The sequence below is a fragment of the Protopterus annectens genome, chromosome 10.part0 (assembly GCF_019279795.1).
Source record: "Protopterus annectens isolate FY-2018-M chromosome 10.part0, PAN1.0, whole genome shotgun sequence".
NCBI lineage: Eukaryota > Metazoa > Chordata > Ceratodontiformes > Protopteridae > Protopterus > Protopterus annectens.
In genome coordinates this window covers 831592237-831617107 of record NC_056744.1, presented here as the reverse complement: position 1 = coordinate 831617107, position 24871 = coordinate 831592237, and the positions used below count along the sequence as shown (strand labels likewise).

General features: G+C 40.6%; 1 protein-coding gene across 1 annotated transcript in view; it reads right to left on the bottom strand.

Moving 5' to 3' along the window:
* Positions 1-6662: 6662 nt before the first annotated feature.
* Positions 6663-24871, bottom strand: part of TSEN54 (tRNA splicing endonuclease subunit 54) — a 667232-nt gene continuing 649023 nt past the window's right edge. The window contains exon 14 of the mRNA XM_044086814.1: positions 6663-11137. Coding sequence (XP_043942749.1) covers positions 10987-11137 — 151 coding nt within the window. The 3' untranslated portion in view covers positions 6663-10986. The remainder of the gene's footprint in view (positions 11138-24871) is intronic.

Genomic DNA, 24871 nt, shown 5'->3' with positions numbered 1-24871 from the left:
TCTCCAGCAGCTGGAGAGACCACAAAGGTACCTAACCAAGAGGATTACTGGCCTCAAACAGTTGCCCTATGCAGCACGATTGAAAAAGCTAAGACTGTTCTCTGTTGCATACCACTTTCTCAGAGGCGATCTCTGTCTAATGTACAGATCCATGTCCAACCCAGAATTGTTGAACATGCTCCATCTTAGCAAAACCAAATCTACTTGAGCTACACGCTCTAGGGATATAAACCTCAACACAACAATGAATAGAACATGCTGGAGGGATAGATTCCCTTCGCAGAGACTTCCCTTACTATGGAACAGGGTCCTGATCTACATAAGACAGAGCCCCTCACTATTACTCTTCAACAGGAACCTTGATGAGTGGATGGGTAACAAATTTCACACCGGGGATCACACCAACGGCACTACTAGATAGGGGCCAAGGGTACTAGTTGCTAGTACAAGGGTCTAGGGAACTACTAAAGGGGCGGTGAATACCGCACAACGTGGCTGGGCTAATATATGCCTTTGGGCAGATAGCCCAGTACCAACCTATGAACCTATTTGGATCACAATCATTCCTAGTGGAAGAGAGTCTTGGAATGCCTGCAACGCAAGAAGCACCACTCTCATCTCTAGGGTATTGATGTGCAAGTGGGCCTTGTGATCCTGCCAAGTGCCTTGGACTGTTCTTCCCTGATAATGCCACCCCACCCTATTTGGGAAGCATCCGTGGTCACAGTGTCTAGAAATGGTGGGAGAACAAAAGGTCGACCTAAAGTCACGATATGAGTGAAGCCACCAATGAAGGTCTCTCCTGCAAGATTCTAACATAATCTGGTGTAACATTAGAAGTTTCTGCATGGACCACTGAGTGAACAGCAGCCACTGTATAACTCTCATGTGCATCTGCGCTAAGGGAATTACGTTTATAGCTGCTGCCATGGTGCCTAGTACTTGTAGAACTGTCCTTGAGTCTTTCTTTTGAAAAGAAGGTCTAGAACCTGTACCTGAAGGGCTTGCACTCTCTCTGGCGGAAGCTTCTCCATCAATTTTGTAGTGTCTAAATCTGCGCCTATAAAAACAATATGTTGAGATGACAATAAGGCAGATTTTTTGTAGTTTATTGCAATCCCCAAATGAAAACAAAGTTTCAAAGTGGTGTCTCTTGCTTCTGTTAGTAGATGCTTGGTGGTGGCAGTTAGGTGCCAGTTGTTTAGATATGGAAACACTTGGAATCCTAAACATTTAAGTTGTTGAGATGACAATAAGGCAGATTTTTTGTAGTTTATTGCAATCCCCAAATGAAAACAAAGTTTCAAAGTGGTGTCTCTTGCTTCTGTTAGTAGATGCTTGGTGGTGGCAGTTAGGTGCCAGTTGTTTAGATATGGAAACACTTGGAATCCTAAACATTTAAGTTGAGTCGTTACTACTGCCATACATTTGGGTTAACACTCTGGGGGCTGCAGTGAGACCAAAGGGCAGAACTTGAAACTGGTAGTGACTGGCTCCCATCTGAACGTGCAGATGACTCCTGGATGGCCTGTCGATTTTTATGTGGTAGTATGCGTCCTGGAGGTCTATAGAGCACATCCAATTGTCTTTTCCCAGAAAAGGAAGTAACAACTGCAGTGTTACCATCCGGAACTTTGTCTTTTTTACAGATTTGTTCAGTCTTCTGAGATCCAGTATGTGTCTCCAGTCCTGTTTTCTTCAGAACTAAAAAGAACCTTGAGTAAGTCCCAGATCCTATCTGGTCTGCGGGGACCAGTTGGATGACTCTTTTTTTCCTAGCAACTTCTGTATTTCTAGGGTTGCTTGTTACCTGTGCCTGGGTGGAACATCCGGAATTTTTTTTATGCTGGGGTGGGAATAGAAAGGGGTAAGTAACCTCTGGACATGATGCTTTGTACCCATTTGTCTTATTTTTAGCTGACTGCCACCAGAGAGGGACAGACGGGCCTCCTTTCAGGAGCACTAAATGGGCTTACCAAAGAAGGATTCTCTGTTGCCCTGGTTCTGCGGACCCCCTCTGCTGCGTGGCCATTATTGCTTCCCCTCTGCCCCTAAGGGAAGGCTCACCATGTGTGTCTTGAAAAAAACTCTGGGATTTTCAAAACCACATTTTTCCTTCAGGATAAAGCCTAGAAGGTGTGGAAAAATGGACTCTGATGGCAGAGAGAGTTTTTCCTTACTGTTCACACCTGGTTAGTGTGTCTTTGAATTTAGGCCTGAACAAGGACGAGCTGTCGAAGGAGGCATTAACAAAGGGTGACTTGAAGGGTTCCGCAAAGTTACACAAGTGCATCCAGGAATGTCTCCTAAGGGCAATTCCTGAACCCGCTGCCCTACTCGCTCCATCAGCTGCATAAGAAATTAGCCTCATGGATGAGTTCACTACTGAATTTAAGGTGGAGAGCTAGGAGTACACTATCTGATACACCCGCAGCTACTGAACCCTGGAGAGTATCTCCAACCTCCTTCAGGAAATCTCTCTGTGACCTGGTGAAGTGTGAAGTGTGTAAGATAATTCAGAGATCTGAGTTTAAAGGTCGCTGAAGAAAACATGCGCTTTCCATATCTGTCCATCGTACATGACGTTTTGTTTGGGGAATGGACAGAAGTGGACTTCTCTGACAACTCCTTCTTGGTGGCCACCGCCACCACCATAGCATCTACCAGGACACCTTTTGTAAGGAATGTTTTATCCTTGGAGGATGTAATAAATTTATCTGGCCTCTGGGGGACAGGCTTCACTGAGTCTGGAGCCTCCCATGCCTTTCGAAAAACTAAATCCATAAGTTCATTGAAAGGTGGAAACACCCAAGTGGTGGAAGGGCGAGACCCAAAAGCCTTCAAGTAGGCAGACTCCTTGTCAGAAGGGGTGATGGGCTTCCAGCTGCCTCTCTACTTAAGGATTTCTACGATGTCTGCAAAGGAGACATCCTCAGAGGGTGGCCATGGGGACCCTTCTGGGTCATCAAGGTCCGTGTCAGATGTGGTCAACTCCTCTGGGGAGTCCAAATGCTTCCTCTTACATAATCTCTTGTGAGGGACCTCTTCAGAAAGGCACTCTGGAGAGGTTTCGGAAGAGAAGGGTTCACCCACTGTGGCACCCTGAGGCCTTGGGTCTCTATGTCTGTGTGGAATTAGTTGTGCTGAGATGGACACTGGTGCCTGTGGGGGAGGAATGACTGGATCTGAGAGTGGGGCTGCCTGTGGGGACAGCACTCTTCTCATCGCCTTGAAAGCCCCCCACCCATGATCCGAGAAAGCTTCCTGTTCCGAAGAACTAGGCTTCTCTGGAACCAAGAGGGTTGGCTCCAAGGCCGATGTAGGAGCCAAACTCACACAGGCCGAAGCCGAGAGAGGCAAGTTTGGATCAAAAAAACTCGATCCGACTGTCCTCCCCAGACCTGGCCGGAAAATGCCAGCTCCTAGACTCCACAGATGGCACTGAGGAAGTCGGAGAGGTCAGGGCCATAGATCCTAGAGCAGGTCTTGGCTCCAATGGTTCCACTACTATCAGCTCCATGCATTCCGGTTCCAAGATCCCAAGTCAGGTCGGAGGAGGGATCAATGGTGAAAGGGCAGGACTGGTCGGTTCCAAAGCCCTCTGGGTTGGTTCTGACAAAAGTTTGGCTAGCGCCAGTGTCCTCAAAAGTCTCTGCACCACACGATCCACATCATCGTCAGAAAGGCTCCTGGAGGATCGATAGGAGGTAGCTGGAGATATTACAGTCTGCAAAATAGGTGACCTTACTGTCGGAGAAACTGTCTCTGAGCATGGAACATCAATAGCTCCTCTGTAGAAGGAGCCAAGGTGGAGGGTCTTTCGGACCAGACAGATTTCAGTTCCGTTGAAGATATCTTCAGCAATTTCTACGATGGCTCCGACTGCTCCAAAGATGTAGAAGATGATCTTTTTGAAGTCTTATCAGATTTTTGAGAGGGAGAAGAAGACTTTTTTTGCATGACTCTGACGTTCTTCTAAAGCCTCTGAAAAAGAAGTTTTCAGTAACCCCTTTAAAATCAACTTGTTCTTTCTCTCCTGAAGAACCCTTGAACTACAGGAGTGACAGCCTGAACAAGATTCCTGCAACTGTACTGCCCTCGGGCAGTATACATACACAGTATGGCCATCTGTGAGTGACATTTTTTGAGTGCATTTCAAGCACTTTTTAAACCCCAAAGGTTTTGCCTCTTTTGCTTGCTTAGAGATGGTACCAACAAGAAAACCAATAAACCAACACCACAATTACAGTCAATAGGAAAAGAATGGCCCTCTAACTTAAGCAGGCTCAGCAGCTCTCTAAATAAAATGAGCTAGCCCAGAAGAAAAATATTCCAAATCTAGATAGTATAAAACACACTTCTATCTATGCTATGTACTATACAAGAAGCTATGCACAGACACACACACACAAAATTCAAACTAACTACAGGAAAAAGTTAACTAGTCACACTGCTATAAGATAGGGTTAGAAAAATGATACCCTACAACTAACTACTCACAGCAATCAAAAAACCTAACTTCCCAATAAACGAGCCTAGTAAGATAAAATTCTACACTCTATAAAGGCGTCAGGATAGGTGAAACAATTTAGGCCTAGATATAATGGCCAGGATACAGCATACTTAAAAGGATCAAAAGCAGAAAAATGATTTCTAAATAAGCATTAACTAATAAACTACTATTTTGAAAAAGAAGGTAAATATTTCAACAATTTAAGGATTATAAGAAAAAACACTTAGCCAGAGCTAGATGAAGCACCCGATCTGTTTCAGTGGCAAACAAGATCTGGGGAATGCACTAGAACATCATGGGATATGGAGTAAGCCACGAGCTAGTTGGAGACCTTGAGCTTTTGTAAAAGGCTGAGTCGGAACCAAGGATCGGTTCCGAACCCACAAATACAGAATGAAGGCGAGATACGACAACTTCACATTAAGTTAATTTTCTCCCCATTTCTGTACTGAGCAGACTTCCATCTCAATTCAGGAACAGTTCCATTTTGTAAACTAGATCCATGCCATTCAATGTGCTATGTTCAAAAGTTATAAACAGCTTGCAGGCAGCTGCTAAGTTCTTTCATGAGAAGACAAAGACTTTCTTGACCTCGGACATAAGGAATTTTATATTTACTAAATATCAGATAACATTCCTTCGTCTGACCTCTGGATTATACATCTGAACTGTGTCCAAATTTGATCAATGAACATCAGGCAGAGGACTTATAGCTTTGCAAAGTAGCAGTAGCATTTCTTCCAAAAAAGACTATTTTGCAAGAAGTTGTACTCCAAAACAGACTTAAGAGTCTTAACTTATTTATGGATATACCAAGGCTGCAGAAAAGAAAGTGTATAAAATCCTGCCATCTACAGAACTTGCTTGCCAGATAGCCCACCTCTGGCTGACCAACTCAAGTTTCATTTCAGCTAGCACAGCTGACAGCCTAACTCATATAAAAGTTGATGAAACTAGTTTTCTGTTGTTTCAATTGTGTACTAAACTACTTTTTTTTTACAGTTGCAAAGTTACATGTCTTAGGGTTTCTGTGATATCTTCAGCATAAAACCTAACAAAAACAGGAACCCCAGATGTCCCTTGACAAAAATGAGAGATGCACTACATTTTAAGTTTCTGCAGCCTTCCAAATTCAATACAGTGACACCTATTCATCAGGTATCATTACCTGAAACAGACCCTACCAACACACACCCTAATTGCTGATGTGTTACCTCTACTAAGCTTTCCTACCCAACTTATTTTATCTTGGTAAGTGCTGGCAGACAGTACATTACACTATGGGTGGCAGAGGGGCAACAGTGGGACAAGGTACTAATACACACAGGAGAAGTTGCTTCAGTTACTAACAGATCTTTACCACTCAAGGCAGACAAAACCAATAAACTATCTTGACTTGAGGGTTCTTGTGTTACTACAGTAGCTAGTATACCCATAAAACTGTTTTCTAAATAAAAAATGCAACCTGGACAGTATGTCATGGCCTCCTCAATGGATACTATTATTATAGGAATGGATGTTTGGTTCCATTTAAGAGTAGTAGTGGATTTTAATAATCACATTCTCTGGCATACTGGCACACCAACAACTGCAGTGTAATACAGACTGAGACAAGTATTCTGAAACAAGTTAGCGCAGCTCAGAAACTGATACAAGAAATCAAAGACTTAAAACAGAAACTACTGCTTCAGTATCCACATTTGTGGGCTGAGGACAAAACAGACTTTTTTTTGGTTCAGTGCAAAATATGATGCTGACAGGCAAGACAAAATAACTTTCCAAAAGCAGTATGCTCTTCCCAAGGAAGCAGTGCAAGACATTGCTAAAAGTATTCAACAGTGGGATCAAAATGGCATTATCAGGAAAGGAGTAAGCTCTTCCAATTCACCTACACAACCTGTGAAAAAAAAGGATAACACATATTGTCTTGTGCTAGTCTAAAGTTGGTGAATAGTTACACCATTCCTGTAGTTCATAATGGATCTAGTACTCCAGAAATGACAACCAAGTTATATCCTAAAAGTCAATTCTTTACAGTTACATTCTTACTTAGCTAATGTTTTTTTTTTCCCAATTCCAATGATTGAAGACTCACAAAAATATTTACTTTAACTTTTGAGAAACAATACTTAATGACAAGGCTACCTCAGGGGTTTCATAACAGCTTTATTTTTTCCATCAAGCTCTAGCTAAGGCCTCATGTCCAGTAACAATGGCAGATACAGTTCTGCAGTACAAAGATATTTTAATTCAAACAGAAACCCAGGAAGAACATCTGCAGTTATTGCAGGAAATTTCAGCATTTTTGTAGAATGCTGGTTTCAAGGTATAGCTGGAAAACTGCAACTTATGTAGAAATCATGTAAGTTCTTAGGCATTACTATCCAATCAAATGTTAGAATACCTTGTAAAGAAAGAGTGCTATCCATTTTACAGATGCCATTACCAAACCGTAAATGACTTAGAAAAAAATTCTAGGAGTGATGAGCTATAATGGAATTTACAGAAGATTATGCTTGCATTTCAGGTCATCTGTATAAATTACTCAAAACATATCATCAGGTTCTGATTCAGTTCAATGGACATATGATACAGGCAGAGCAGTAAATTTGATGAAGCATTAGCTACCATTACAGAACTGATAATTCTAGATATGTCACATCCATTCTATTTACAGACAGCAACAAACAAAGACAGTATTTCTGTATTGTTACTGCAACAGTGGTCACATGACAGTCAAGGGTATGCAAACTATACTAAGACCTGTGACATTTTTCAGTTGTATGCTTACACCAGTGGAAAGAGGTTTCCATCCTTGCATAGGGCCAATATCAGCACACCACTGGGATCCCAAACAATCAGAATATATACACAATTGCACCTATCATTGTACAGATACCTCATCATGCAATCAAAATCCAGTTATATTCCATCACTCACAAGGCAATTAGTCAAAGCAGATTTGAAAAAATGGCTTTTGTCTTTTGAGCAAAGACATGTAACAGTAGATGTGGGCAATAACTATTACTTGTTACAACATGCACTGTATGGTGGAATACCACATCACTGTACAGAGGAAATGGGCAAAGCTCCCAAGTCACCTTTCATTTTGGACTTTAGCACATACCCTCTTTATATGTATGTTAAAGGAGTTAGAAACTAAGAAGACAGTAAATATCACATAGGTTTTGCTGTATATTTTCATAGTCCAGACAAACCAGAAGTAGACATAATTAAGTTGCTATAGCTTTATCAGCCCAGAGAGCAGAGCTTGAGGCAGTTAGATATGCACCGAAAATTTCACCATAAAGGGCTAACATAATCAGTGACCGCTTTTATGTGGTAACAGCATTGACAATATACCTTTCAGTTTGGGAAAGAAGTGGATTTATGGTTAGTAATAACAAACTCTTGCAACATACAGAAGTACTAAAACAACTCTGCTCCATGGGTTACAACAATCTTGGAACACAGAGTTGATGCAAAGTAAAAGTGCACCAGGTAGTAGGAAATAATGAACACTTCAAAATGCAATGCAGACAGCGGCTAAACAAGCAAAAGAGGTAGTTTCTTTCTACAGAAAACCTGCATTTGTATTCATTATCACTGAGGAACTGGACAGTGAATCTGGTGAGGTACAAGACTTAATGCAAATCCAGTAAAGACAATGAGTAGCTGAAGATTCAGCTAAATGTGCATTACATCCTTTAGGTTCAGAAATTGAAATGTACACACTTATGACTCAGATCAGACAAAAAATTGCCATATGTACCCCAACAGCACTGGCCAAACAGTTACTGAAGTTTAATCATGAAATCACAGCATATAAAAACCTATGGCCTTCAGTAATTCATACATTTTAGAATCCTCAGTTAAAGTCTCTTTGCAAACATACTGATGAAAAAAAACATTGTATGCTTGCAAATAAACCCAGTTATCAAGAAACCACAGTTACGTACAGTTCTAGTTTCAGAAGTACCCTGGAATAATGTTCAAAAAAAGGGGATACAATTATTTACTAGTAATAGTACACACCTTTACTAAAAGGATAGAAGCAATTTCTACCTAAACCTGCACTGCAAAGACAACTGCATCAGCATTATGGACATGTCTTTTTCCATTGTGGATGATCTCATATAAATTAATTTGACAAAGGGCCACTGTTCACCAGTCATGTGATTCAAGAAATATGTAATCTGCTTAGCATAAAGCAGAGATTTCATGTGCCTTACCTTGTCAATCCACTGGCATAGCAGAACAAATGAGCAGAACAATCAGAGAGACACTAAAAAGCCATGCATAGAAAAAAGTTCAAATTAGATAGCACATCACCCTATTCTCATGGACATACGGGCCACAACTAAAACTAAGACAGGGATTTTATTTGACAGGAAGAACCTTGCCACTGCATTTGCCATTTACTCCTCCCAGTTACACGGTGGACCAGAAATCACAGCAGCCCAATGCCAAGCATGGCTAAAACAATTATAAGACTCAATAACTGAAGTTAGCATGTTTGCAACATACAGACTTGTATGCACCTTCAGCAAATGAAGAAAAGGCCGTTCAGTTAAAAAGGGACAAAAGATAATAATTAAATGCTTCACTTTGATAGGACCTTGAAACAGCAACTGGGAGGGGCCATTCTATGTTTGAAACTATTGGGTCCCTTAGTGTATGAAGTATAAAGATGCAATAAACAAACAGATGTAAAATTAAAAATAGTACATTCATATCAATGCAAGCTGCTTAAGTAGACATTAATCTGAGAAAACCAAAGCATCAAGACCTGAAATCACAGAAAAGAACAGTCACTTTTATGGAAAGCATTTATACATGCAAAAAGACAATTAGTTTTGTGCATTACAGCAAGTGTTATATTAAACATAATATAAAGCTTTCTGTGTTGAAAGACTGGCAACATTCTTAAATTTAACAAAATGCTGAATCAACACAGACAACTTCCGCTTATGCACCTTCATGAACGGCTTAGTACCCACATAGTGAGTGATGTAAAGATGTTTCCTCCAATGGACTGGAGAAGGGCTTAAGCTTTTTAGGATCTTTTATCCACTTCCTCATTAACTTTTACAATCCTTTCTTTTTTCTCTCTCTCCATTTTATAACAGCCTGGCTTTGCATGATTTAATTAGCTTTCCCTTCTGTTGTGTGTGGCTGAGGTAGCTCTTCTAACTCATGGAGCTGATACCACCTTCCACCATAAATTACAAGAAACACTGTCATCAGCATTCCAAATCAGAGAGCTGAAAAATAAAGGTTAAAATAATTCTTAGGGTGAAATACAATTTTCCCCAGTATGAGAACATAAAAAAGTTAAGTTGATTGCAATAGGTTGAGAACAGAATTAAAACTAAATACAATTATTTTATTACAAGCTCAGTCAGAATTCACCTTCATCTTTTCCTTAACCTTCATTCTTTTTAAGTTCCACTTATTACGGTAAATAATTTCCTTAAACAAATGCACAACTAAAACACTCCATATGATTTGGTTCAGAGAACCGATGGTTTCCTCAAAGCTGCACTTGTCATACTTCACATGTGGCAAATAGCAGTTGATGCATACAAGCTGTCTTTGATGTATGCACTTTTCTTCTTACTTGTAAAAAACAAACAAAAAAAGGAATAAGGAAACTTTCTCACAGACAGAATGAACACTAGCAGCTAAGTTTGTGTCACCACATTTTTTTTTTACAATTTTTTTCTTTTTTTGTGGGGATGCTGTCCTTGGCATGTGCTCATAAGAAACACCCTTGTTGCATGTGGGACAATGCATGACAGAGGGGTACAAGTTAGAAAGACCACCTGTTTTGCTAATACTTGGTATAAGGATCCAGACTTCTTCTGCAACATCAAAATATGTTTGCAGAAGTACACTTAGTTCCATGATATGACTGCAAGTCCTTCTTATTCAAGGAAGATGGATATAGGAATCAAATTCCTAGGCAAAGAAAATGTACACTAAACACCAGACAATCAAACTTTTACCATCATACTGATCCAAACCAGAGAAACATGACACATATGGAAGGACTCAAGATCAATGGACTCTACTACACCAACATCAGTAGAGGAACATGGGGTGCTGGTAGACACCATGTTCAGTGAAATTAACAAAACAATGCAGCAGCTGAGAAGAGTGGCAGCAGAAGCATAGTGTAACAGTGCCAAAGCAACATAGTGCAAGACAAAACCACTCTCACTCACTCCAAAGCAAACAAAAAAAAAAAAAGACTGACCAAACAACTAAACAAATACTGTTATTAATTAGTTTTAAGGCATGTTTGTAGCACAAACCCATGGGAGAACAATAGAAGGCTAATTCATCTAATGAGAGGCCAAAGTCAAATTCAGTACTGGAAATACAAGGTATTACTGTTAGCTGTTTCGTTCAGTGATACGGCTGGTACGGTTTAGTGAGCTGATCCCACAGCTCATCTGTCCATCACAACTTCAGTGGTATACATCAGTAGGAAGTTTAAATTCTTTGAAAGTATAAAAAGAAATTTCACCATTGTCCACCAGTGCAAACAAAACTGGAACATCTCCACTCTGATATGATAATTTCTTCAGAGTCAGTAAGTCTGGGATGGGTCCATCAATGCTGTTAAATCAATAACAAAAATGAAAAAAAATTAAAAGAAAGCATTCATCAGGAACCATATACCTCAATAAGTTAGACAAATATGCCACATCTGTACTACATTCCTTCTTTCGCCCTCAGAAGATGAAATATCTGAGAATGCATGACAGAAACAAACATTTATGATTAGGAAGGTTTGATATCAGTGAGGTACAGCTTTCTATTATCTAGCTTTGGCGATCTGGTATGGCTAGAATCCCAGACTATGGAGGGCCATTTACAGGAACAAATCTGAACTACCAGAGGCCAGCTTGTCTATCTTGGGGGAGGGGGGGCAAAGACCTTCTGGACAGCAAGCAGAGTTTCAGAGCAGTTAAAACAGTTATGCCGATGAAGTCACAAACTTACATCCTAAGGTCCAAATATACTATTACAGAATTAGGACTAAGTAAAATAAAGCCACAGTATGACAGGCCCTACCTGTCTCCTGATCCAGTATAAAAGTGCAGGTGACCAACATCCCAAAAGCCAACAGACTCTTCCTTGGAAGAAGCGGGCCTACCAGGCAATGTGTTACACTGTGGTATCATGCAACTCTGTAGTAAAGCAACAAATTAGAGGCTGGTGGAGCCTAACAGCAAGGTATGAAAAAAAAAGAAAACAGCAGGGGGATATTATCAGAGATTATACAATGACTGGCCATTAACTTTTGAAAATGAGCACACTGACTGGTCAGCCCACCAGCATGCCCATTGTAAATCGAGCATATAGCAATGGAAAGAAGTCCTGTTGCCTGGACTTTCTTCCATTACTATATGCTATAACTTTTTAAGTTTTCTTCACAATTAAAAAAAATAAATAAAATAAAAAAAAAATAAAATGAAATTAGCAATCTGGACAATCTAGTAGTACGAGAGAGACACTACAGAGAAAAATACTAGGAAAATCAAGTACGTTATTCAAACCTAAAGAAATGTACCTAATTTTCCTTGCATTTTCTCCATTCTGTCACTCTTGTACCTTTAAAGTCTCCGAATCTTAACATTTGGTTAATTTGAAGTCCACATTAAATAATGTAACCACATACAAAAGACATAAAGATTGCTTTTGAAAAGAAAGAAAACGTTGGGCAGCCAAAAATAAAGATTCCATATTTACAATGTTTGTATCAAGTACTCCACACTTCCTTGTTTTTTTTTTTTACTTTCACATCACTAAACAAGGTAGCAACAGGAGGAGAAACAGTTTAAGGGAACATGAAGGGAAACATGAGGGAATTACCACCATATTGGCAACTACCACACTGAAATAATGGCAGTCAGATCCTTTTCAGCCTAAAGTGTGTTTTGTTAGACAGTGAGGATGCTAGTTTCTCAGGTACACATGCACAATGACTGTGGTTCCCTGCTATTTAATGTTGCATTGATTGCACTATTTCTATTTGCTAACCTTTGTGTGCCAGCCTGGCCAATGGTGGGACCCAGAAAAAGCAAACTCAAGAGAAATCATCAACCAGTCACTGTAAAAACAACAATGTCCCTTGTTAAGAAAACTACTGGGGGTTATGATAGGGATAGCACTACTGCTACTGCCGTCAATGTGGACAGTAATACAGGAAGCAATGACATTGGAGGAGCTATTGCCTCCACAAATGGCAGTGGAGAGAGCAAGCAACAGAAACCCTCAACATGCATGAAAAACATGACCCAGATGACTCTGTGTGTGCTGGTGGTCGTCAGTGCAGCAGTCACTGTTTACTTTGTGATTTGGACAGTCAGGTTGAGACGAAAAAATAAAAAAAAACAAGGAAGTATGGAGTACTTGATACAAACACTAAAAATATGGAATCTTCATTTCTGGGTTTCCGACGTGTTATTTCTTTTCAGCAGTGATCCTTAAGTCTTTTGTATGTGGCAACATTTATTTAATAAAAAAGGGAGCAACGGAGATGGCTCTTACTTTCACAGATTCGTCCTTTACACAGCATTGATGTACTGCTTAAGCATGGGAAAAAACTACCGTATGCATGCTCAGTACATCAAGAAAGCCCCAAGATACTTGGGAAAAATGGGGAAGAGCAGAACAACACCATTATACAAAGACATTAAGAAAAGTAAGTAACATTTGTCTTAAATAATGTCACTGTATAACAGCAATAACCCAGAGACTGGTGTGGGCAATGCTGACTGTACCTATGGTGGGCTTTGTTTGGTCACTTGGGACTTCGTCCTCATGACTAAACCATGCCAACTGTGCATAAATCCAGCATTACCCACACCCAGCCATGGGTTATTGCTATATTAAATCATATTAGTTCTTCTCCGTATCTGAATACCATTCACGTGGCATTAGCAAAAATATTTAGAAGAAAAGACAGCACACACCATTTGATCTTGTACACATTTCCTGTACATTTATGGTGGGATAAAGGCCTGATATATATTTATCAATTACATACAGGTATGGCTAGGCAGTCATACGATATAATAATACAAAAGTATTTTCTTCCCTCAAACCAAATCCTACACTTTCACTAGCTCACATCCTTACCAAATTCCTTCAATAAACAGGTTCAATTAAAAGGACTCCTTAACCAACCAGTTCTAAGACTTTTACTAGGCATGGCATTCCAGATTGACAACTTGTCTAAAGGCAGTGTCTGTATTATAAAGTTATACTTGCTCTATACTATAATCCTCACAGATAATTAACTTAAATACATTCTTAAAATTCCAAGGACAATAACCTCCGCTCCTAAATGGAAGCTTTATGCTTGGAAATCTTTTCACAGGCTTCACCTAGCCCCTGATATTTTGGAAAATTATATGCTTGGGCAACTAACTCATGGTGGAGATGCATACAACTGTGAGCTTATAGATTCCATTTTGGAGGGACTTTTTGGGCTCCAGCAGGGAAAATATACAAGATGAATGGGGATAAGAGAGCAGTTACAGTGGTAAAAAACACTATCAAAAGGCAACTGATTAAACACAACTGGTTGATCACCAGCCTATCGAAAAATACAAAAAAAAAAATAAAGTAAAACATTTTTTGGATGGGGGAAAGGACCCCCCCCCCACTAATTATATATACCAACTCAGTGATTGCACTACAGTGGGAAAAGGCAAATTCCCCGATCCTCATATCCCCACTATACCATAATCTCAAACATACACATTTAAAAAGCCAGAATGTGTGATTAGCTGATCTCCAATCACACATACCATTTTTCCCAGTTGACAAAAAACATTTGACTAAAAGAATGTAATCCATATCGGATATAAATACAAATTAAACATATATGTATATAAAAATCACACACAGTTACATGAGGAGCAACTAAATATGCATTTACGTAACTGCAAGATAGGCTAATGACAGAACTATCAGAATAATGTTCCATCAATCACCCATCAGTAGAACTTCATACCACTGAATTGTCAGAAAAATGAAATGTTTTGGGGGGGGGGTTGCACCCTAATCCCACTAACATCTCTATATATATTCTAACTCAGATATAACTCCACAGTGGGAAAAGGAGAAACTTCCCAATCCCCACTGTTACATAATCTCTCTTAAAATACCCAGCAAGTATTCAATGCATCTTTAAGTTGACCAAAATTATCAGATGATTTTGTGTACATCTATATCTGCATCTATACATCAATGTATACCAAAATCAACTTGTTAGTGTTCGAAAAAGTAACCAAACACTGGTGATCAAAACATAACCTCTTGATAAAAATAACAAACACTTCTGACATGCTTGGGCAGGGGCTGTTCCCTCAGTCAAGTATGTTCCCTGATAACAGGCACTGCTAGAGGCATCCAAACATCAAAGTCACATTTTAAGGAATGCTTGTCATAATTCTTGCATTTTCTTTCTGGAGTCTTATCCTTGGATCCCACTGCTTTATGTTTCATATGATCCATGTAAGATACCTGGTACTTATTCATATGAAAAAGACAGTTTAAGGTTCTCATGTCCAGGGTAGTTGGTGTACATCTTTTTTCAGAAAGTGGTCAAGAGCTCTGCTCTCTGTCAGTTGGGGGGGGGTGGTTCTGGAACAGCAGCTCTTGGAATCTGAAGAGTCTACTTCAGGATCTGCAACAACATTCTCTGCAGTTGCTTGTGGAATTCAAGCACTCTATACAAACAGGTTCTTGGGGGCAGGAGGCTTGCAGTCAATCTGCAGGGATGTGTTATGGAACACATCATCCAACATCTTCAGCGCTTGAGAAATAGATACAAGGTTTAGGATGAAGACGACCAAGGAACTACCTAAACCTCCTCTTGCACTTGGGACATTCCTGAGGGTCTCAGTTAAAGGACTCTCTCATTCTGTGTAAAGTGTTTCCAATGGAAAGGTCTACAGGTGGTATAGACAAGGCTAAGGTATCTTCAAATTCTGAACAGACGCAAGACCCTGCTGAAAGATGGGTCGACATATGACAACTGTTCTTCATTAGTCTGACGAAAGGAGATACTGCCAGCCCAGCTAGCTGGAATTTTGCAAATAATTAAATGCCATTGGTGAATATCAAAATGATTTATACAAGACACTTGTGTTACAAATATATTAGAACTGTATGTCATGTGTATATCAAACTGCTTGTACAGATGCGTGTGTTGAAAAGGGTATTTAAAGAGAGTGCTGTTTGAAATATAGCCACAGTGTACTCTACTGGAAGAGAACAGAAATGTACATGCACTACAATAACTGCTTAAATGCATACATTTTAACAGTGGAAACTGGAATACAGGAGGTTAACTTCAGAAGAATAACTGAAATGAATTTACTTTATAGCTAGGCCATAAAAGATGGTTTCTTTCAGTTTTCAATACAGAAAGAGACACAATGTCTGTACTAGGAAACTTTCTGTATTGTCTTTAGGTGAAGTAATTAGTAGTCTTCAAAGCATGAAGGAATGTAATTGTTTTATGACTTCCAGCATCTGCCAGAGATCTGAGGAGAAGCCCTAGTATATTTTTACAGGTAGATGCTAAATGCTGCCAGCTTCATCAATGGTTGTTTGGCCTGTGAACTAGCAGTTAGATGACAAGAAATTATGTAATTCTGGAAGTTATCCCAGCAGTAATATTTGAGATATTAACTTGAGAAGTCTCTTAGTGAGACAGAGCATTCTGTATTCTGTCTTGGACTTGACAACAACTAGAAGATCCATTCACCACATCTGCCTTGCTCTATTAGTAGTTTCCTAGAGTATAGTATAATTCTCTTAGAGTCAGTCAGGAATATAATGAAGCTTAATTTAGATATTTTTCTTTATTTATTTGAGATGTCCTGCAATGTTGTTTTAAATATTTCCTGTGGTTTTGAACTCTGATGTCACTGTGAATATATATCAAGTATTGTCTTGTTTTTTATTATTTATTATTAAATATATGTAAATCTTTCATTGTGGCTGTTCTCTGCAGAGATATTTAAGTTTTGAGAGTACTTGCATATTTATTTGGTGACGCTGTGTGGGCCACTCCTAACACCCTTGCTCTTGGTCAAACTACCATTTGGACACCCTTTGTTAAGGGCCCTAAAGTAGCTGATAAGGAGTGACTTTGTGCAGTGAAAACTACCTTATAGTCTGAGCAGAAAGGGACATAGCTAGTAAATCTGTGCCAGCCTTTTCCAGGGGTGTGTGTGTGTGTGTGTGTGTAAATCAAACCTCAAAGAGTGTGTGTGTCAGCTACTCGAGCAGGGACACGAAGGATTGACTGGACAGAGAAGGTGCTGGAGGTCTTGGCTTTGACACTCAGCTGAGATCTCAACTATACAGCTGTGCCAGTGGGGAGCTTTAATGGGGACCTGGAGAAATCAGCCCTGGACTGACTGTAGTTTCTGTGTGCTCTTAGGGAAAATTGCACTTGATGCAGAGAGCTGCACCTGGAAATACTGTGTGTGTACCTGTTATCCTCCTAGTGAACATCCCGCACTATAGCCAGTGGTGAGGACTGAAGCTCCTTGATTACTGGTCCAGTGGTGGGGCATCACATATTGGCTGGCAGTGGTGGGATCACCATATCACATATAGGGATTCAGTGGCGTGGATACTGAACTCATGTAGCCTGTAAACAGTGGCCACTAAAGAAGGTGTTTGTACTCTCAAGCAGCCACATGGTGAACATTCAGAGTTTCATATCCATTGCATATTTAAAGGTAACAGCTGATAACACTGGTGATCTGTGTTTCTCATGTCAAAAGCTGGATGATTTGCTTACCATTGTTAGAAGTAAATCTAGACTTAATGATGATGACTGCACTTGTGCAACTGGCATGGCTTGGAGAACTGTTTTCATATATTAATGACTGGGCTGATGAACTAAATACTGTTAGGCATAGAACAAATAGAACACATTTAGGAAATGATGCATCTATTTTCTGCAAAGGTCATTCAACCCCTATAAAACAAGATGATGCCGCTGACATCTCTGGAGTTCTGGATGCAAGTATTCATCAATCTGAGGATCCAGTTTGTTTAAAAGGAAACAAAAAAAGAAAGAAAGGAAGAAGTTCACAACTAATAACAAGGAAGAAAAAGAAATTGAATAATGACTGTAAAGGAAAGAGAATATGTAGTAAAATGGCACTGCTTTGTTATGTAACACACAGGTTACACGAAATTATATTTTTCTATCCGAAAACCTTCAGTCTAGCGAAAAAGGCATCATTTTTCCAACGGAGAAGGTAGAAAAAAAGAGGCAAGGGACAGGTGAAAAGGAAGAAATCAAAACTGAATGTAGAAGAATTGAAAAACATTACTGTAAGAAAAAGAGAATGACAGTTGTTGACTACATGACTCAAACTGTGGATTTACAACACCAGCTGGATGAGAATTTAATGCATAATGAAAACTGTAGGATTAATAAGACTAATAGTGATGAAAATCTATCCTTCGTAACAATTGATAGAGCAGATATTACTGTATTAGAAGCTGAAGATTCTTCAGAGCTGGCCAGCAAAGATATTCTTGTAATTGAAGATTCAGTTATTAGAGGAACTGATGCATATATTTGCAAAGATGACAATGGACACTGAATACTGTTATGAGGGTCTATATTAGATGAATGAAAGTTCATCTTAGCGAATGCTCACGAGCGAATATTGTAGAACTCAAAACTGCAACTGTGAGATCGCGTTACAGTGAAGAGGTGAATATTTGCCCTTTCCTCACTATAGTGCCATCTCGGAGTTGGAATATATATTTGGGGGTGGTGTGGGGGAATTGCAGTTTCAAGTACCTGGATATTCGCTCATGTGAGCATTCGCTAAGATGAACTTTTGTTCATCTAATATAGACCCCTGTTATGCTTGCTAGGAGTGAAAATAGAAGATGTGAAACAAACCTTGGAACACCTTAATGTAAGGAAGTATGGCTCTGTTTTTATTCATGTTGGTACAAATTATGTCACCTGCAAGGATTATCTGACTGTTAGCCGGGAACTGACAGCCCTCTTAGATAGTACTGCTTGCACTCGTGTTAGGATGTATTTTTCACAAATCACCTAACCTATAGAAAGGACAGTCAGGTCATAGTGAATGAAATTATTTTTTGGGTAAATACCTCATGGAAAAAATGTCCTGTTTTAAAAAACGGAAATGTGTTGAGCATCCAAGCCTTGTTTTGGGCACATGTTTTCATTCAGGATGCTGTGCATTTGCCTAGATCAGGGAAGAGAATTTTTGCAGCAGATATTTTGCAATATTTGACAGACACCAGGCAGGATTTTTGCCATATCGAAAATTTAACAGCCCACAGATAGCAAGATTTGATGCCTCTCTGATGGTTGTTAATGCTAGGGGCATTTATAATCATTTTTTTTTATTTGAAAATTTGCTACATTCCCACAAGATTGATGTTGTTACTGTTTGTGAAACATGGTTAAAGAACAATGACTGGAAACCTGTTCTGTCAGGGTATAAATGTTTTTACTGTAACAGACATTCTAATAAAAATCAGGTGGAAGTGTTATGATATGGATTAAAGATAGCTATGAGACCTGTGATTATTACATGTTCAGTGATAACACCAACACTATAGACTGTGCAACTGTGACAATAAAGGCAACCCCGGAATATATAACAATTGTTGAAGTGTACAGACCACCAAAGTCAAGTGCAGATGACCTAGAGGAATTCATACAGTTCTTGCATGAAACACAGGAGGGAAGAATAATATTAGCTGGGGACTTAAATTTACCAGAAACAGACTGGAATAATATTGATTCTACAACATTTGTAAGTAAATTATTCACAGCGTATATTCAGTAAAAAGTTATGTAATTACCACAACATTCCATGTGAGTTGTTCATCTTGCCTTCATTCTTACACATGGGTTCGGAGCCGATCCATTGGCTCCAAGTCGGCTGCTTCCACAAGCTCAAGATCTTAGAGTAGCTCGAGGCCAAGTCCCTATCCCATGATGCTCTATGTCTCACCTCAGATCTAGTTTGCTGATCCCAGCATGTAACATATATAACAAATAACAGGTACTCCAGCTGGGGTAATAAATCGCATAACAAGAGCGACCAGACCACAAGTCTTACTCGTTCTTTGAGAACCTGGACGGGGAAGGTGGGTGGGAATGTAAGAATGAAGGCGAGATGAACAACTCACGTGGAACGTTAAGGTAAGTACATAACTTCTTTATGTAAAGTTGTTCAATCTCGCCATTCATTCTTACATGAGTAGCGTCCCAAGCACCCTAATCCTGGGTGGCTCACGGGAATATATTCCTGAGGACAGGGGAACCAAAGGAAGCCCTACCCCTGGAGGCCCTATCTACTTTGTAATGCGTGATAAAAGGTATGCGGCTTAGACCAAGTGGCAGCTGTACATATAGTGTCCAAAGGCAACCGAGCCACATAAGCTGAAGAAGTAGAAACAGCCGTAGTAGAATGCGCTTTCATGCCATGTTCTAATGGTTGGTTCACTGAAAAATATGCAAATTATATGCAGTCAGTTAACCATTTGGAAAGAGTAAAGTACAGTTGTGTACACTTACCATAAATATAGATGCTCAAGTGTATTCACTGTTGCAGTCATTACATTTGGGTTATCTGCCTGCAGGTAGCCCTCATCCGGCCTGATTATCAAAGTCTTGCTTTGAAATTGCCTTCCCCTCTGCCCCTGCAGCAAAGGCAACTAGCAGCTGTTCAGTTTTCCTGAGAGGCTTAGTCCTGTCCAAATACAATCTAAGTTGTCTGTGCATGTCCAAAGAGTGCAGTATTCGTTCTCCTTTGTTCTGTGGATTAGAAAAGAAGGTTGGCAAATGAATGGACTGATTAAGGGCCACACTGGATACCACCTTGGGCATAAAGGAAGGAATGGTCCTGAGGGACACCGTCTGCATGGAAGATGATGAAGGGCTCCACTGCTACGAGGGCCTGTAATTCAGACACTCTTCTTGCTGAAGTGATTGCTAGAAGGAAGACTGTTTTCTAAGAAAGGAATTTCAAATCTGCAGATGCAGCTGGCTCAAAAAGAGGTAGCGTGAGCTTTTCCAATACAAAGTTAAGGTCCCAGGCTGGAGTAGGGGCTCTCCTGGGTGGTTTTAAATTTCTGGCCGCTCTGAGGGATTGCTTCAGCAGGGGGTGAGAGAAAGTACAGTTGTGTACCTACCATAAATGTAGATCTTCGAGTGTATTCACTGTTGCAGTCATTATACTTAGGTTATCCTGCTGGCATGCTACATGCAGTCGGTTATCCTGCTGGCAGGCTACCCGCAGTCGGCCTGAATTTCAAAGTCCTCGTCCGGCATCGGTTGCTGTCGCCTCTTCCCTGACGTCAGTGCACCAGGGGTATAAAAGATGCAGCTGACGTCATTTTCTTCAGTTTTTCTTGCCCCAGATGTCAGGTGCCCCCAAAAGGGTAGGCTAAAAAATTCTCATCATAAAAAAGCATGCACATAACCTGCATCTACAAGCAAATACACCACATAGGTTGTATAGAATAGAGAAGTACAGATAAGTCCCATCAATGAAAGGGGGATGGTGGGAGGGTAACCTGGACTGCAACAGTGAATACACTCGAACATCTACATTTATGGTAGGTACACAACTGTACTATGTTCATCATGTTTCAGTGTTGCAGTCATTACACTTGGGTTGAATCCCAAAGCTGAGGATGGGTGGCTGAGCCTAAATAGAATTAGGAGTGGCTATGAGGCCCTGCAGAACTGCAGTGGCAAAGCCTGTTCTGGATTTAGAGTAAAGAGGTAAGTGGTAGTGCTTTGTAAAAGTGTGCACTGAAGTCCAGGTTGCAGCCTCCAAAATGTCCTTGGTTGGTACTCCTCTGAGGAAGGCTGCTGAAGTGGCTGCTGCTCTGGTAGAATGTGGCCTAATGCCCTTAGGCACTGATTTGCCATGTTGTGAATAGCAGAAACGAATACAGTGGCCTATCCATTTTGAAATAGTCTGCTTTGAAATAGCTTTTCCTTGCGATCCTGCAGCATATGCCACTAAAGCGTAGCTGTCTGTGTATATCCAAAGAATGCAGAAGTCTCTTCCCCTTATTCTGCGGGTTTGGATAAAAGGTAGGCAAATGCATGGTTTGGTTAAGAGCCACACTGGACACTACCTTAGGCATAAATGTTGGGTTTGTCCTTAGAGAAACCCTGTCCGGATGGAAAACAATAAAAGGTTCTACAGCCATTAGTGCCTGTAACTCTGAGACTCTTCTTGCTGAAGTTAATGCTAGGAGAAGAGCTGTTTTCCATGATAAGTATTTTATCTCAGCTGTATTGGCTGGCTCAAAAGGAGGCAGTGTGAGTTTTTCCAAGACAAAATTGAGGTCCCATGCAGGTATTGGAGCTCTCCTTGGAGGTCTTATGTTTTTGGCCCCTCTGAGATGCTGCCTTAGCAGTGGATGAGAAAAATTAGGTGGGTCCGTATTGTAATGAGCTGAAATGGCAGAGGCATGGATCTTAATTGATGAGAATGATAGGCCTTTGTCCAGCACCTCAGTTTGGTATTGTAAAATCTGAGGAATATTTGGTACAAGCGTGTCAATTACTTGTGCCTGGTTCCAAGCACAGAATCTCTTCCATTTTTCTGCATAAGATTTTCTGGTGCTGGGCCTCCTGGCCTCCAAAATAACATCCATAACTGCTTTAGAGAGAGGTGTGTTCTGTATGGTTACATTATCTGCCATGCAGCCAGATTTAGGGTCTGGGCCTTGAGACAAGCTCTTTAGGATTGGGTACCAGTGCTGGCGTGGCCAGTCTGGGGCAATCAGGATCATTTTTGGCTTCTCTTGTCTGACCTTTAGGTGCACCTTGGGGAGGAGAGGCAGAGGAGGGAAGGCATATACTGTAAGTGCTTTCCAGCTGAATGAAAGGGCGTCCACTTTCCATGCTTGTTCGTGATAAGTCCGAGTGCAGAATCTCTGTAGCTGGCAGTTGTGAGGGGAGGCAAATAGATCTATGTCTGGGCATCCCCATTTCCCTGTTATCATTCTGAAAATTTGTGGATCTAGTTTCCACTCATGAGGATCCATGAGGTTTCTGCTTAGTTCGTCTGCCAAAGTATTTGTCTTTCCTGGTAGGAATTGTGCTTGCAGGTGTACTTGATAAGTCAATGCTGTGTTCCACAAAGTCATGGCTTGTCTGCAGAGGGGGTAGGAATGTGTGCCTCCTTGCTTGTTTATGTACCACATGACTGTAGTATTGTCCGTTTTTATCAGCAGTTGTCCTGGATGAAGTAGGTACTTGAAGGTTGTCAGGGCATTCTGTACAGCTAGCATCTCTTTTTGATTGATATGAAGATGCATTTGGCTTGTGGGCCATGTGCCCTGGATACATTTTTCTGCCATGTGTGCCCCCCAGGCATAATCTGATGCATCTGTTGTTAGTGTCTGCCTGGCTGTGGGTAAAGCGAATGGCTGTCCCTTGTTGTGGTGACAGGCCTGTGCCCACCATCAAAACTCCTGTTGGAGGCAGGGAATGAGAGTAATTAATGTATACAGTCTTACATATGGAATTAGTAGAATGCAGGATGCCATGTAGTCCAGGGCCTGCAGAATTTTTCTTGCAGATAACTGGGTCTTTGTTGCCATGTTTTCAAAGTAAGAAGTCAGTTGCCTTTGTTTGTCTGGTGTGAGATAAGCCATCTGGGCAGTTGTATTTAAGCTTGCACCCAGGAATATTATCTCTTGAGAGGGTACTAGTTTTGATTTCTTTTCGTTTACTGTGTACCCTAGGCAAATTAGTAATCCTTTTACAAACGCCAGATGCTTTAGTAGAATGACTTTGGTCTCTGCTTGAATAAGGCAGTCGTCCAAGTCGGGATAGATTTGAATTCCTCTGTCTGCAAAATGCAATTACTGGTGCCAGGCATTTTGTGAAGATCCTGGGCGCAGTAGACAAGCCAAAGGGCAGTGCAGAGAATTGGTAGTGCATTGAGCCAGCTATGAATCTGAGGTATCTTCTGCAAGATTGTCTGATTGGGAAATGCAAGTATGCCCCTTTGAGGTCCAAAGTAACAAGCCAAGCCTTCTTGACCAGCATGGGCAGAAGCTGCTGCAGAGTCTACATTATGAATTTTGGAACGTCAAGAAAAGTATTTAGTATAGACAGGTCTAGAATTGGTCTCCAGGATTTGTCCTTTCTTGGTACTAAGAAAAGTCTTGAGTAAAATCCTTCTCCCTGCTCTTGTTGTGGCACTGGCTGAATAGCCCTCATGTCCATGAGAGATGAAACTTGTTTTTGTGCCTCTGCCCATTGATTGTGTGGCAGGTCTGGCATACCTTTGGAAGGGTGTGAAAGTGGAACCTGTAGCCCTGAGAGACTATATTTAAGACCTATTTGTCCTGGGTGATCATGTGCCAATTTTGTGAAAAAAGTGCTAGCTTTCCCCCTAAGGGAGCTGCCAAAAGATAAGTGCTTGGCAGTGGCAGAGGGAAGTCATTGGGACTGTTTCCTATAAGGCTGTGATTTGTCTTCTCCGCTTTTGGAGGTAGAAGCACCCCATTGTTTGGGCCTGTATGAGCCCTGGGGCTGTTGCCTGCCTCTAGAGTGTCTGAATCTGCCTCTTTGTGGCCTGTCTGATACTGGAAAGGACCAATTCTTAGAAGGCCAGTTCCTACTTAACCTATTCAAAAATAATCTCAGAGAATATTTAAAGTCCCACTGGTTGTGCCCATGTCTAAACCCAGACTAATTCCTATAGGTTTCAAAGTTCCCTTCACTCTTCTCACTCACTAGCTTTTCTCTAGCATTTTACTTCCCCCACTTGTACCCTTGTCATGATACCAACATAGCTTGTCCTGTCACCTCCTTAGCTTAAGCATTTTTTTCTCCTAGCATGTATATACTGATGTCATACTGATTTGTTATCTTTATAATGTTGTACCTCTATCTAATTGTAGTGTGTTATTTTTCTCATTATTGGAGCTTTTCTCCTCGGGCCTCTACTGAAAAAGGATATGTATCCAGCTAGACTAGCCCGGTCAACAAATGTAAAATAAATAAATAATAAATACTAAATCTGGGTGGCTGTACCTGCAAGAAATCCTTTACTGTCTGCATAGATTTAGCTTTATCCTCCATTTTCTTCAACACCTCTTCTGCCTTAACACCAAAGTATCATGCTGTAATGGAGCATCCAATAATTTTGCTTTAACATGATCAGGCAGATTCTGTTCCTTTAACCAAGCATGCCTTCTAATAACAGAACTTGTAACAGCGGCCCTGCACGAGGCCTCCAGTGAATCATAACCGCATTGCAAAGTATGTTTTCC